General features: G+C 41.0%; 1 protein-coding gene across 2 annotated transcripts in view; it reads right to left on the reverse strand.

The window, feature by feature from the left end:
* The window catches only part of STOX2 (storkhead box 2), a 91,537-nt gene that overhangs the window by 27,016 nt on the left and 48,252 nt on the right, over nt 1-16,269 (reverse strand). For both annotated transcript variants that reach the window (XM_075259334.1, XM_075259342.1), the window contains exon 2: nt 5,956-6,108. In XM_075259334.1, the coding sequence (XP_075115435.1) occupies nt 5,956-6,108 (153 nt within the window). The remainder of the gene's footprint in view (nt 1-5,955; nt 6,109-16,269) is intronic.

Raw genomic sequence — 16,269 nt, forward strand, 5'->3', positions numbered from 1 at the left:
GCCCTGATCCGAAGATCTGATCTGTGCAATGAGGAGACACAATATAGGAAGGGCACACCTATTAGAGAAACAGACCATATAACTGGTGTGAAGGGGGGAAAAAAATGTCCGGTTCTAGGTTGGAAAACCCAACAGCCTAGTGTAAGGTTTGCTATGGGCATCCTGCTTTCTGTGTACACCATAGAATCTATATATCAAAAGCGAAGTCTTTAAGTATAAAATATAGCTATTTTTATCAGCTGAATTAACCATTTATAGTACGGGGAAAGAGACCTAACCTCCCCTCAGCGCCCTAATGTTACAATGTACTATATACCATATTGTATAGAAAGCTAAGAGTCACAAGATACACACTGCTGCAGACTTGGCTGCAGTTCTTACTTCTGAGTACATACTACATATGTATAACATGTGGATTTTGCAGCAGGTTTTTATCTAGCGATCGGTATGAGCTGAACTAATACAGCTCTGCATAGCTAGCACACGGCTTCATCCTTCCTGGCCCATAGTCAAGAACAGACCATTACATCATCGTTTCACTCTAATAAATATTTAACACCTTCTATTCTTGAGTATTTGAGAACCTGAAAAGTTTCACAGATTAAGGTCACAATTGGTTCAGCAATTTTTTGCCAACCATTATATAGCTATGTATAAGCAAGTTATAAAAAAGATCTCAATGTCTCCCGACAGACCTCGCTGACGTATAAGAGAATTTCTTAGGTTTCCGTCATGGTTCTAGTATTTTTGGACAGCGAGGATAGGCTTTCAGACTGTCTTAAAGTTGTTGTTGGAACTATGGTCATATACAATGGCCATGTCTGTTGATACCAGATTTTTGGTTGTGAGTATTGACCTACACGGTCAGTATGACTGGAGTCGCTCTCCCACCCTCACCAGAGAACCTGCTCTTTTTCATGCTCATGACTGGCTTTTCCAAATAAATAAAGGTCTCTCTAGTTTTCTACAGACCATGAAAAATGCACTGAAAGGGGTCAATCCTCTCCTACTATTGGGGAATGGCTGCCAAAGTCTTTTTCCTGTATAGGATGGAAGAAGTTATTGCTTATACCCCATAGCTTCATGATAAGGTGACCTACACCTGGGGTGCCTGGATTGCACCTCAGCCCTATGACATCTACTGCCAGAACCCTAGCTCATGTACTAACCTCACATCCTCTGACTGTTCTCCGGGAGTGCTAAACCTCTCCCCACCGATAATCACCCATAGACTTCTATGTATAATTTCCTCCCTGCCTACCTGCTGGTATAACCTCTATACGTTCCCTGCTTTGCTCTCCCCTCTCGCCTTCCCAACCCCTTTTTTCCTCCACCATCCTGGTCAATATCTGTTATATGCACTTTTAATGTTCGACTTTAACGTTCTGGTGAAACTTTGACAAACTGAGTATTTGCTTTTTTATGATTGAGGAAAAAAAAAGAAAAAGCCCACAAACTATTACAATCCAAAAACATAGTAAAAATCGCTACAAAACCTGCTCTACAGTCATGTGCTGAATGGGAGAATTAATACATCGTACGAGATATAGTCAGTGAACACTGGATATTCATCAATCCATGTTCTAAAAGCGTTCCCGTTTTACACCGAGGCGTAAATTTATGAAAAACTGTTAAAACAAAAACATTCTTTCCTCTAATATCCAAGGGGGCCACAGCAAAAAAGTGCGCAGGAAAAAAAAAGTGTGACGGCCACGCATTGTGTTTTTTCCAGCAGCACTTGTCACAGAAACTCAGCACAGGTTTCTCTGCGGGCTTTCTGCTTCCATTATACCTACAGGGAAACCGCCTGCATTTCCATAGGTATAATTGATATGCTGCGATTTCCTAAATTGACACCTCCTTAAAAAGTGTGCTTGAAGGAGGCCTAACATACATGCTAAATTTGGTTCGCTTAGTGACCAAAATCTTCTGAATTTGCCTAGTAAATCTCTCCTACTGAATATCTGGCCTATAAGATTTATCAATGTAGTTACTTCCCATTTATTATGCCTTGTGAATGTATCAGGAAGGGCCAAAGTTTTAGAGTTTCAACCAACTTAGGAAAATTTTCAGACACAATTTACAATTGGCCTGACATTGTTCATAGCCAAAGGCGGATTCATCAAGAGGAACATGCAGTTCTGAATATATTTTCACCTTTTCCAACGCCAGGATAGCTGAAGGCGAATTAAATTCCTTGCAGTTGCCCTTAAAGGAACTGCATTACTAAGAAGACTTATCCCCAATCCTCAAGACAGAATGGAAATGTTTGATCACTGGGGGTATGAAAATGGGGATCTGAAAGTTCCCCTGAATGCTCCATATGAGCAGACATGACCACTGCTCCATTGACTTCTCTGGGGAGCAATCTCTGGGAGCCCCACAGACGCAAATTAAGTGATGGCTACCTAGCATACCACCACTGCATTCACATGGGGTCAATAAGTGGTTCCCAGTTCTACTGATAGCTGGGGATCCTAGTGGACTGAACCACAGACATCAGACATTTATAAAAGATTTCCAGAACCCCTGTGAATCAGCTGATTGAAGTGGCCTCAGAACTCCACTTCACAAGCCATGTAATGTCTCATTCATCAGTTACATGGCCTGACTGCAGCTCAGTCCCATTCAAGTGAATGGGCTGAGTAGCGATACCATGCACACTGTACAGCACTGTGCTTGGGTAAGTATTGAAGAGGCAACCGAGCTCACACGAGTGCTACAGCCTTTTCAAACAGCTGATCAGCCAGGGTTCTAGTGTCCGACCCCTGCTGATCTGTAAATGATGACCTATCCAAAACATACTGTAGGTCATCAATTAATAGCTGGTGCCTCCACGGGCCATGAAATTGAAAAGCTATGCTATTGCATCAAATGGAAAGCACAGGGACATGCAGGCAATTGACTTACGGCGGGGACGCACCTTTATGGAATTGCAAATAATGCCATGCCCCAATATATTAATCTGGGTACCTCCAAATCAGAAGTATAGGATGTCTATTATGGTCCTAAAGTTCTCTATACAGAATAATCCGATTTTGATTTTTATCTGTATTTGTAAGAAAAATAAAATAGAATGCATTAACCGAAGCACCAAGCCTTTTATAAGATTCCCTTTTTTATTACACACATATTCAGGCTGTAGGTTTCCAGGTCTATTGGTAGTAAAACGCAGTCACCCGAGAGAGGAAAGGAAGCGGAGAGAGGAGTGAAGGAGTGAGTTGAAAAGGTGAGCGAGCTTGTTTGAAGTAACACGTGAATGTAATAAAAGAGAATTGAAGATTAAGATGGATTCCTGAGCAAGGTTTCTTGTTTTTCGTCCCCAGCTGTTCCTAGGTCTGCATTAGGAAGGAGGCTGTGATATCTCTTCAGGTACAAAAGTAATTTGATTCCTGTTCTGCTGCGAAATAAGGGCGAGAATTGTGAAAATGTCCCTCTCTAGGAAACAATTTCTTTCACTGTCTTAACTATCCTACAACCTCAGCTGGAATGTAGACGGTGATTCAATCCATGCTAATTAAATGTAATACAAGCCTGTAGTATTTAAGAAAAAAAGAAATGTCACTTCTAGGGCACCCAGCGATTTGGGCTTTTACTGCTGCAAAGATTTCAGGACTGAGAACTGAAAGAAAAACTATACAATATATGGCGTGGATCGCAGCTCGGTATCAAGTGTACTGTAATACTGTCTCTGCTATCCCCCACCAATAATGGTGCCCCCTCTGGTCACTCTTTGTGATCGTCAGAATAAGGGGGTCTCTGTGGGACAATTATTAATGTGTTTCATTGCATCTTATTCTGACAATTTACAAGTAGCGACTACGGATAGAATTTGACAGTATTGATTTGAAATTTTTTTGCCTCCTCCTTTCCCTGTTCTTGGTTATTCTTGGGGGACAGAAAGGCAGCTTACCTATAGTGTGGTTGCTGAGTGTTGGAACTTATTTCCCTGTTTTTGGATTTATACCATACCATAGTTATTGCAGATTATTTTCTCCCATCAGAGCTCCTTCCACCCACTGATTCCAAATTTTTAGTCTTTTTTACAAAACCGAACAAATGGAAATTTGTCTTGGGCAAACTAAAATGGCTGCTGCATTATACTCTGAGGTCTTTTTTTTTACCCCAGGGTGTAATCGGAGGAGGTTCAGGGGAAATGTAAAAAAAAAAAAAAAAAAAAAAAAAAAAAATCATATTCACCTTCTCTCACCACTTTTGGGCCTTCTTGTAGTGTTTGGCATGCTTCTGGTGGTGTCACGTGTCTGGGGTGAACACTGAGGCCTGGTCACTGCCAAGGCCCAATGACAGCAGCAGAGACCCCAGTCGCATGACGTCACCGAAAAAGTGGAGAGCGCGCACTGGACACCACAAGGAAGCCCAAAACAGGTAACAGAAGGGAAGTATGATTTTATTTTTTAAATCTTTTTACCTCTAAAGAGTCCTCAGATTATAATAATGTCATCTTCACATTAACTTGTAAAGTTAACATGAAATTGTAAAGATAAGTTGCTAGGAGCCCTAAGCATGTTCGAGGCTAATGCCCCATGGGACGACCCGCAGCAATAAAGCGCTGCAGGAAAACCGCGGTAGGAATGCATTGCGGATATTCCCGCAGTGTTTTAAACAGAAAGTTTGCAGAGTTTTCATCCGCTGACTTTGTGTTACAATTATATCTATGGGGAAACCGCCGGAGTTTCCGTAGACATAATTGACATGCTGCGATTTCCAAAACCACGCCGGTTTTAGAAATCGCAGCATGTCTGCACTGCTGTTTTTACCACAAAGGGGCATGGGATTCACTAGAATCCCATCCACTTTGCCTGTACTGTAAAACGCCAGCGTTTCCGTCTCAAACCCCTTAAAGGGGTTTTACAGTACTATATTGATGGCCTTCTCCTAGGATAGGTCATTAGTAGCAGATGAGAGGGTAGTTCTTGCCACTTGGCATCCCCAGTGGTCACTACTTACCAACACAGCCTTGTACATTGTATAGTGGCCGTGCCTGGTACTGCAGAGCAGCCTCTTTCACTTGAATGAGACAGAGATGCAAAGAAGCCAAGTGACCAATAAACATGATGCCACATGGCCTATCAAACAAAAGCAGTACCCACGGAGTGCTCCAGCTATTTCTATCAGTTAAACTAAGGTGGTCCTGGGTGTCGTAAGGACAGGTCATGCTGGAAAACTCCTTTAACTATGTTGTTAAAGCAAATGCAGTCATATAAAGACCAAGGCAGTGGGATCATCCTTCCGAAACTATCTCCAAACGGACTTCATGAACATATTGGGGGGAATAGCTGCCTTTCTCTGAAAGTTATATATTTAGACCATAATCTACTTAAAATCAAAGAAAATTCGCTGCACAAAAAAAAAAAAAAGTGGGAGAAATTTTAATAAATTTCACCCACATAATAAGGAAAACGTCTGTGCAGAAAAATGTCCTGCAGTGCAGATCTGAAATCCTCAGCATGTCAATGTGGACTATTATTGTGGAGTTCACCCTTTGCAATACAGGAAGTGAATTCTACTGCAAAACTGTAGATTTTTTTCAGGTTTATTGCAAAATCCATGGTGGAAGATCCACAGTGTAAATTTGGTACAGTATGTGCGGAGGCATCCAGTGGATTTTCCATACATGTTAGTCCATGCGAACGTGCAATAAAGAGTTAGTCTGGGTTTACACAGTGCTTTTTTTTTTGGAAAATAACTACATGTAGCCTTTGCGGTGAAGAGTAGAACATGTTACCATACGTATCACCTGCATGATAATGGCCATTAAACAGAAACCTCTGGGTTTACTGGCATACAGGTGAAATGAATAGTAACGTGCTACTTATTACTGCAATTAAAAACTGCATGCAGCTTTTCAGTTAAAAAAAAAAAAAAAAAAAGCATTGTCTAAACGTAGCCTTGGAGAAAGAGCAGGGCACAGATATGTAGAATGTCCTGGTTTACCTGGGAAACAGGTGGTCAGGTGCTCCATTAGTGCTTCTTGCGTGACAGGTTTTCTTGCAGAGTTCATAGCGGAGATGGCCAAGCAAAGGATTTCCCCAAGAGGGATAAACTGTGACTGGCTGATTGGAGACATACTGATGGGCGATACATCACCTGCACAGAATAAGAAATGTATGTCATGTACAGTGGTCACCGTGAGAACATACACATGTATCATGCCCGAATCACTCATACACCAGACATCACAGTCATGGATTACATAGAAATATTTCATTGTACAAGTGACAAATCCACGGCTCCCTGCTGAATACTTTTATTCACTTTAAGTTGCAGCAATATACAAGCAGGGCCAGGGAAGAAAATGTTATGTGGGTTGCTCTTGGAGAAGAGGATTAGAATAATTTACAAGCACTAGGCGTGGGAATAAGGAATTAGTGTAATGTGCTTTGTAATTGCTATTTCAATATTCCACCGCTTGCAGAGCATCCCTGTAAAGGGTGGGACCAGTTCTCAGACTGAAACCAGAAAGGACATTAGCTGTATAAATGCTATGGCTGAAAAAAATCATACAGGCAATAAAAGTACATCCGAAAGTCACTATATTAAAGAACATTTATGTTTGGGAACTGCTTCACCACTTCCACACTCCAACTCTTTGCATCCTTCAATAGAAACTTCTCCAGTTGGGAATTTTTCTCTAGCCCCCACTGTTCCTGAGAAATCACTTTTGTCCTTTTCAGCACAATTATGCTTTCTGCTGTCAGGTGGGTGGTCCCTGTCTGTCTGCTCCAACCAAGGACCGCCCACATGACAGTGAAGAGTATGACTATGCTGCAAGAAACAGAAGAGATTACTCATGAATGGTGAGGGCTAAAGGAAAAAACTCCAACTGCTCCAGAATCAGAGCAGCGGCGCCTATTGAAAGAGTTGGTGGAGGTGGTGAAAGGTCCTCTATAAAGAATAAGAGTAATATTTATACATACTACAGAAAATCTTCAGAAAAAGGCAACTACCATAAACCATTTTGTCATTGAGATATACTACAGATTATAAAAAGATGAAAAGCAATGGAGATATAACAGCCTAGTAAAAAAAATAAATAAATTTAAAAATCTGCAGTGGTAGCGGCTGCCACTGGGCCCCCTAATGTCCCAGGGGCCCTGTGGCAGCCACTACTGATGCTACCACAGTAGTTACGCCTTTGGACGACTGGAAAGTCTAGTTAAAAGGGAGTCTGTCACCAGACAATGGGGATGGAAGCCAAAATGAAATATTGTTCTGTGCTTGTAGCTCGACTTTATTGGTTGATACACAAAAGACTGTTGTATCTTTGTGTGATACATATAAAGTAAGGCTAGGTTTACACTAGCACTGGGCTCTCCATTGTTGCATTCCCGAATCCCATTGACTATAATGGGGTCCACCAGGCGTCCATCAGGTTTTTCCAGTTTTTATACCAAAACTGCCAGAAAGAAAAGGCCTCCATCCCCCGGACTTTTCTCTCCACTGATTTTCTGTGGAATCTGTACTGGGAGACTGATACCGATGGGAACCAAGCCTAAAACTTTACACAACTACAATTGTTACGTATATACTTTTTTTTCAAAAAAATTCAAACGTTTTATTTACGTTTTTTCATATTACAGCGAAAGAATACAACAATATAGCATAGCATTGCTGAAACACATGGAGTCAGATGGGTGATGAAGTCCAAACAATTATCGAAAATTTGTACGCCATTCGACACAGGAGATGAAGAAAGCCCCAAAACAATATTGAAATTGCTTGTGACACGAAACAAAGGTAGGAACAATAAACTAAAGGTTGTAAATCGGTCAAAACATCAGATCTCTGAATTAGCTAAATAACAGCGCTTGTAAAGGCGAGTTAGGTAAATTACGAAAGAGATAAAGATAAATAATAGTCTATCAATCATCAAAACCAAAGAACTATTAGAGAAGTAGGCTAACTTATACTTATATACTTAAACTTTTGAAACAATAAACTTGGCATCAGAAAGAGACATCAAATAGATCTGAATTTTAAATGGACACCAATGCAAGCAAGAAAACATAATAAAGTATAGAAGCAAGAACAACTTGACCTCACTAAATGGAGTCTTAGGGGCCTGTGATGCTAACCCTTGCCTAGAGGAGCTGTCCTAAACCCTTCTTCTTCCAAAGCATGATATACTCATCACTTCATCCTCCAAGTACAGTCTATAAATACAGCGCAATATTGCAGGATCAAGCAATGGGTATTATACACAGGGCAGGGCAGACTTTTTGACCACACGTTCCTAACTTGCCATGACTAGAAATAGAATCTTTAGCTCTTGACAGGGTCCCACATATAGAATATCATAAGTTGTAGGAGATCAGTTCTGACTTGGACAAGATATGAAGTGCACTTTAAGAGAACAGCTTATTTCTGTGGAGACGTCATAGTTGTAAAGACACTTGGAAAGAGACTTGTATGGGAAACAGTCAGTCTATTGTAAAAATAACGTGTCTACCAATAATATATTGCCCATGGCGTGCCCTATATAAAATAATACACGCAAAACACATTTACCTTATTTCAGGACAAACTGTTTTAGTTTTTAAAGAGATGCTAGGAGAAGACGGTACAGATCTGGCTTCATTCATGTATTTTATGGAGTCCATTAACTTTTGTTGTTGCTTATAGGAAATGGGCTCTGAATGAATCTCTTTGCTGCCAGAGGGGGCTGAGAATGCACCATGCTTTAGCTCATGCCAGGCTGCAGTCTATAAATGGGCCGCATAACACCGAGATGACAACTTGCAGGGTTTTATAAACTCCTAGATCCATGTAAAGGCTGAATGCACAAGAATGGCTGTTACCCTAAGAAGGAAATGTCTGTGGGCCAAGTAAAGTGAGATGAAAGTTACTCACAATATCCATGTCATATATGTACTCCATAGAAAAAGACACGGGAAAGAAATACTGGCCACTGAATTCATGCTTTGCATTTGGGAACATCAATAGCCTATGTATTATTTCACTCTCACATAACCAGATTTTGTATATTGTCTAATTATCTGCTAGCCTACATCTCTTTGTCCACAACTGCCGGTTTACAGCCAATGTAAAGATAATCTAAGGAAATTGCAGAAATGCCAATGACCTAATAAGATCTAATAATCAGAATGACTCCCACAATCTGAAGTGTTCCTATAATAACAGACCACATTTTTTGCAGATGCCCTGCAGATCACACAGAAGATATACAGGGGTCACTTCTTAACAGCCTGTACAGATAAAGGCTTCAGGGTCTCCATAGCTGGAGTAGGAATTAGGAAATTACTCACAACTAGAGATGAGCGAGTACTATTCGAAACAGCAGTTTCGAATAGCACGCACCCATAGCAATGAATGGAGCCGGCTGGCATGCAGACAGCGCCAGCGTCCTGCCGCCTAACCCCCTGCGTCCATTCATTCCTATGGGTGTGTGCTATTCGAAACTGCCGTTTCGAATAGTACTCGCTCATCTCTACTCACAACCCACAGGGAGCATTTACAATAATAAGATGTATTAGGGTCAATTCACACGGAGGAATTTGCTGTGAATTTGGAGGAGACTACGTGCCCGAATCTGGAGCAGATTCCTCCCAAATCTGGAGCAGATTCCTCCCAAATCCGCCTCCAATTGTTTTCAATGGGAAGCAGAGATTGCAGCAGGATGCAGAAAAAAGAAGCATCCTGCTTGATCTTGCTGCGGATTCCGGCCGCAGTGTCCATGGCTCCCTTCTGATTAGACCCATTTATCCGGACCTAATCAGGAGCGGGATGCCGCGACAGAATGCTGATGCACTGCCACGGCATCCTGTCGTGTCTAGCCACGCAGAATATGAAAAGCAATTTACTCTTCATGTAAACTGATCCTTCTACTGTTTAGTTGTAGTTACTCTAAATATTAGGCTTTTCTTTAAAAACCAATCCATTTAGATCTATGCATCTCTCACTCCTATTAGTTTGATTTTCATACTTTTTTGGAAAATTTTTCCATGCAAAAAAAATAGAAATGTGAATTATGCTCCCTAAGGTCTCTATCAGAGTGTGTGTGTGTTTTTTTTAATATATTTCACACTCTGTTACTTTTTAAGACTACAGAACAGTGTTTTATACATAGCCATGTCCAAAAAGTATATATAACGTTTAGAGACGTCTAAGGCAACACGCACACGGCTTTGTCAAACGGTCATGTACATGTCACCCGGCAGTGATTGAACTGCAATGTCCGAGCATCCATGGTTCCATTCATTGAGACCAGTGAACACAGTCCACAAAACAGACAGGAATATGACCTGTCCTGAGTTTATCTCCCAGCCGTATACAACGGACCATGAAAATATACGGTCGTTTGTAAAAGTCCATACAAAAGAAAGGGTCAGTGTGCTACCTATGAAAAACAAGGCTAGCACACGGTCATGTGCATGAGACCTAATAAAAGGACTGCTGTCTTTTGCCTGGGATCCAGATCTAAATAAACCAGGAACAACCTCTTGTGATCTACAAGCAAACTCCCGTATTTTTTTTTCTAGATATTATTTAGATCTTATGAAACTAACAAAAAAAAAAAAATACAAACCATACAAAAGTTGCCTCCAGGACAACAAAACAAACACATTTCAAGAACAATACAGGCACACAATGCCAAGTAAAAGGAAGAGGGGAAAAAAAAAGTGAAATTATATACCGTACAAAAAGCAAACAATACCCATCTAGTATTAAAGTATTACATTTAAAACACCAACTTTTTACGTTTAGGAGAAGGACAAGCAAGAAGAGAAGGTGCAGTTAGGTTAAAAAAAACAAAGACTGAGGTCAAACTTTGTAGAAATGCAGCAGAAAAAAAAAAAGCTGCATTTTACAGTCCCAACCAAGAGAGTGAGATTTCACTTAATCTGATGAACACAATGTATGGAAAAAAAAATTCTACGGAAAATCAGCATGTTAATTTTACCTGTAGAAACGTTGTATTTTCCAGCATAGATTTATATATAGGATGGGGAGTCAAAAATAAAAAATGCATTTTTTTGCTGCCTTTTTTTCTGCCGTATTTGATCGTAGACAAATCTCAATGACTTTGATCCATGTAACAATTTAATCAAATCCTTTGTGAACTAAACTACCTGAAGAACTACCTGTACCCTGAGATGGTGATATTGGAACCAGGGGTGTAAGTTGCATGGGTGCAGCCGCACTTGGGCCCACGAGCCTTAGGGGGCCCATAAGCACTGGCATAAGTACTAAGATTGCAGCTTCCATCTGGCCCATAAACCAAGGAGACCCACAGATTACTCTAACCACACAAAGGTGGATTAAACTCCTTAGCACCTGTAACCATCACTATCAAGAATTCACTGTAGGGATGATATAGGGGCCCTGGACAGAAGATTGCACCGGGGCCCACAAGACTTTAGTTACGCCACTGGTTGGAACCATGATTATTAACAAGCCTTACAAGTTGTCTTCCTGAGCCAGACACAAAAACCCTACATGCACTGCAATTATGTTTGGCTGGTTCTAGCACAGACATAAGACTGGCCAGACAACTGACACATGTGAACACAGCCTTAACCAACTAGGAATTGATCTCACTATAGTATGTCTGCTTGCTTTTCCTCTGAATAGAAAAAATATATTACGTTTTATTGTGAAAGTATAGTGCTTAATACTGGAATCTGGAGTGTGAATTATCCAGTTTGCTAAAGGATCAGAAGGAAGGGGTAGTTCCTGGTTCTTTTGTATCGAGATCCTTGATAGAGCGCAACAATTGTTTATTTAGTTTACTAACTTTGGATGGATCGGACACTTCTACAGGATTTGCTGCACCTAGGTATTTAATATTAGTCTCAGAACTGTTTGCTTCTTAGGCTTGGGCCCCACAAGGCGTAAATGACGCAGGTTTTACATTACACGCCTATAGAAAGTTTAGAGTCAAGGCCAGGAATGATTCCAAATGATATGCAACTTCTTAAAGACTTATACTCCACCTTCCTGCTGAATCCACTCATAAGGCTTGAAAAAAAAGCTGCACCAAAAACGCTATATGCATTAAATCCAATCTGATTCAGTGCTATTACCCATAGAGCATGCAATATTTATTACAGATTCTGTACTCTGAGAATGTAGTCACCTATAAGGAAGGTCATTTTTGGTCAAGATTAGAGATGAGCGAGTACTGTTCGGATCAGCCGATCTGAAAAGCACGCTCGCATAGAAATGAATGGACGTAGCCGGCACGCGGGGGGTTAAGCGGCCGGCCGCCGTCAAAGCGGAAGTACCAGGTGCATCCATTCATTTCTATGGAGCGTGCTGTTCGGATTGGCTGATCCAAACAGTACTCACTCATCTCTAGTCATGATCCATTACAGACAAGTCTTGTTTTCCAATATGTACAACCATTTATGGTCTGGAGGAGCTCAGAATGAGAAAATGTAGCAGGATATTGTGCACCGAGTAAGACCACCAAGTACAGAACTTACATTCGGGATCATATATGATGCATCTATGGAATCAGCCAAAACTTATAATGCAAGTGTAATGCACGTAGGGGCAGATTTACTAATGTGATGGGGAGGGACAAGGTCTAAGGACAAAGTGTCAACAAAAGAGGCAAATATATGCATCAGATTGTAGCACAACACATCATGGTTATTATGTCACTCTTACACCCCCTGCCCTATACACAGAAACCAATCTGAGCAAACAGAACTGCTGTGTCAAGCCCGAGCAAGACAGATTAGTATAAGTGCATAAAACTACTTCAGGCTTAAAGGAGTTTCCTATGAATATAACCATATGTAAATCTGTAGACAATGGAAAGTCAAATATTTAGGCAACAATAATTAATTACCATCTTAATCTGTTGTCTTCACCAGTTACCAACACACATGAGCACAAAAACTTGCTATAATGTGATTTATTATGAGGTCAGCGCCTTATGATACTCCCATCTTAATAAATCTGCCCCAATGTTCGTTGCTTGGATATTTGGGTAGTGGTGGTGGTTTCAGGGATAATTTCTACTGTTGCTCTAACCTGCATTTAAGGACGCATGAAACTAAATAATGTATATAAATATATCCTACTAATATTATAAATGTGAATGTGTGTGTGTTTAGATGTTTGTTCCTCAATCACGCAAAAACAGCTGAACGGATTTGCCTTAAATTAAATAAGAACCCCGATTAAAACATAGGCTACTTTTTATCCCAGTAAATGACATCCCTACATGACTGCTATGAAGGAATCTAGGTTACCACAACACTAAAGGACCTGTGATGATGTCATCACAGGTCCTTGAGCCGTTCTCCCATAGGATCAGGAGCCACACACTAATTTGTGGGCGGAGCTATATTGGATGAAGCTGGACAGTGTGAAAGCTGAAGAAAATGGAGTCTCATGGAGGATCAGGAGACTACAGAACATGCAGGCTGTGTCTGGGCAAGAGGAGTATATCGGGAGTAGAGTTACAGTGAGTAGGACAGAGAATTTGTTGTTCTGCCTCTGATGGGGGAGGGGGAGAACTGTGGCACATCAACCCCTCTAATCCAAATTGCCAGATGTAGCAGAGCTGAGACAGTGCAGTAGCAGTTTCTGTGCGTAACATGAGGGCATGTGCTGTTCAGGCTCTACTGGGAGGGAAGGGCAAACTGTGCCAAAGTTCAGCAGCAGCCATTCAGCCGTGTCTAACACAGACGCTGCTAAAACACTCACACAAGACAACCTCTCTGATCCAAATTGCCAGATGTAGCAGAGCTGAGGCAGTGCGGAAGCACAGCTTGCTCTGCTCTCCATAGGGATGTACATTCAGCTGTGTCTGCTGCGCATATGCACAGAAGTAGCAGGGCTGAGACGCGGACGCAGGCGGATCATCGCCAACCGCATTTCGCTAAATATAAGCGGCTCATCACCACCAACAACCCGCAGACGAAGCCGCGGGCAGAACCTAGTATATATATATATATTAATATGTAATACCTTTAGGGTCTGCATCCCATCAACACAAATAAATAGGATAATAAATAGGACAAGTTAGGATTGGTTCTGGCAAGTATTTCATCATTGTTGGCACCTAATATAAAGCAAGGTGTGGAGGTTATACCTTGAGAACATTTTTATACTTGGCACAGATTCCATATATTATCTGTAGACAATAGACATTTCTGAACGTTGAAGTTTATAACATGTAACTAAAAGGAACAGCCTCTGTAAAAGTCTAAATTGCTGCTGACAAACTATCATTTTTAATGCTACATAAAACAAGAGCTCTGCCGACTATAACACAACGTTTGCTTCTTTGTCAGCAGATCATAGGGCCCTTTATATGGGGTAACATGACCTGTGCACTTATGGGAGACAATTGACCCATCTTAAAAGGCTCTTAAATTGTTGGTAGGTCTAAATTAATAACCCCACCCTCATCTCAACATCTACTGATGGAAAGCTTGCTCTTTTTAGATTACAGTTTCCTTGTAATCTCACATGCAGTACACGCATACAGGAATAGGCAGGAGGTCCCATACCTGGGACCATGCTGATCAGCTGTTTGAAGAGGCTGTAGTGTTCAGGTGAGCACTGCGGGCTCTTCACTACTTATCAAGCACAGTACCTTATACTTGTATAGCAGCTGAGCTTGGTATCGCAGCTCACCCCATTCAGTTGAAAAGGACTGAGTTACCAATAAGCCATGTGACTAAAGTAGGTAATGTCACATGGCCTGTGAAACAGAATCATCAAACGGCTGATCTGTAGGGGTCTCTGGTGTTGCACAACTAATTATGTTATATAACAAAATCAGAATCCAATAATTCCTGGAAAATCCATTTAAATGGATTGTCATAAGAGAGTCATATTATCATTATTATCAAGCATTTATCTTCCTCAGTGCTTGGATGGATAGATAGATAGATAGATAGATAGATAGATAGATAGATAGATAGATAGATAGATAGATAGATATAGATAGAATGTGGAAGTCTATTACAGGCTCTCCAAGAAGTCAGTACATAGTGAAAATAATAATAAATTACATCCTAAACCACCATATTGTAAACTTTATATATTATTCCATCCAATTAAAACATTACATTATATCCATGTATGACTTTTTTTTTTTTTTTGCATATTTTCAGTCTGAATTCTCACTACATTATTATTACAAACAAATTGTAATATAATTTATTCCAGAAAAATGCTTCTTTCTCTCTCCTCTCCTCCTCCAGGGCTGTTAGTGCCGTACCAGCAGACAGTGGGGGCAGAGTGAATGGTTAGGATTTCATTCTGAGCCACTGATCTGAGCACAGCATTGCCTCTGATAACCAGCTACAATGTTCAGAGCATGGGATTGCATTAGATACACAGAGCTCAATGCCTGGCTGAACCATATTCAGACTCCGCTAGATACTTTACAGACTGGGGACCCCAGCAGTCTCCTGTGGCGAGCCTGGCACTCATGTGACTTGTCAAGATCCAATGCAAAGCCCAGACTAATGCCAGGTACTTTCCCTATGCCGCCACAAGAGCACAGTAAGTATTCCCTGGGCCATGCACCTCCTGTACCATGCAGGCCTGCCATGAGGGCTGGGCAGTACAGCCAGGAGAGTGGTCAAGGGTTTGGTGAAAATAGGAAATAAAAGGACCTCTCTCTTTGTATTCTCCTAAACCTTCTTATTCTCAAAGAGCCCCTGTCACCTGCTCTCCTGCCTCTCCTCCTTGGTGTTTTATGAGCATATGAGGTGTGTTTTAAGATGTTCTGTAGCACATAAGGATCTGCAGCTTCTGTCATGTGTATTATGAGGTTCTACAGCATTTGATGCATTATGAAGTTCTGTAAAATGTGATATTAGGGAAGGGAGGAAAGGGAAGGGGCTATGTGGTGCTTTTCTGATGTTTGCCCTGGCAGCCAAATTACCCAGATTAAATAGATTATCAATTCACTAAGAGACTAGGTGACACTATTATATTATATATACAGTATACATTCATATAAGGGTCACATCAACAGAATAGATCAGAGGTATAGGCCAAGTCATGAGGATCTGCTGATCTCTGTTTCATAGATTTCTCTGACATTATTATTATTATTGTTTATTTATATAGCACCATTAACTCCATGGTGCTTTACATTTGGGGGTTTACATACAATACACAAAATATACAGGTAGATATAATACTAACAGTGACCGACTGGCACAGTGGGGTAGAGGGCCCTGCCCGCGAGGGCTTACAATCTATGAGGGAAGGGGGGTAGAGACAGAAGGAGAAGGGGAGACTGTACAGATG

Source organism: Leptodactylus fuscus, chromosome 1 (assembly GCF_031893055.1).
Source record: "Leptodactylus fuscus isolate aLepFus1 chromosome 1, aLepFus1.hap2, whole genome shotgun sequence".
Lineage (NCBI taxonomy): Eukaryota > Metazoa > Chordata > Amphibia > Anura > Leptodactylidae > Leptodactylus > Leptodactylus fuscus.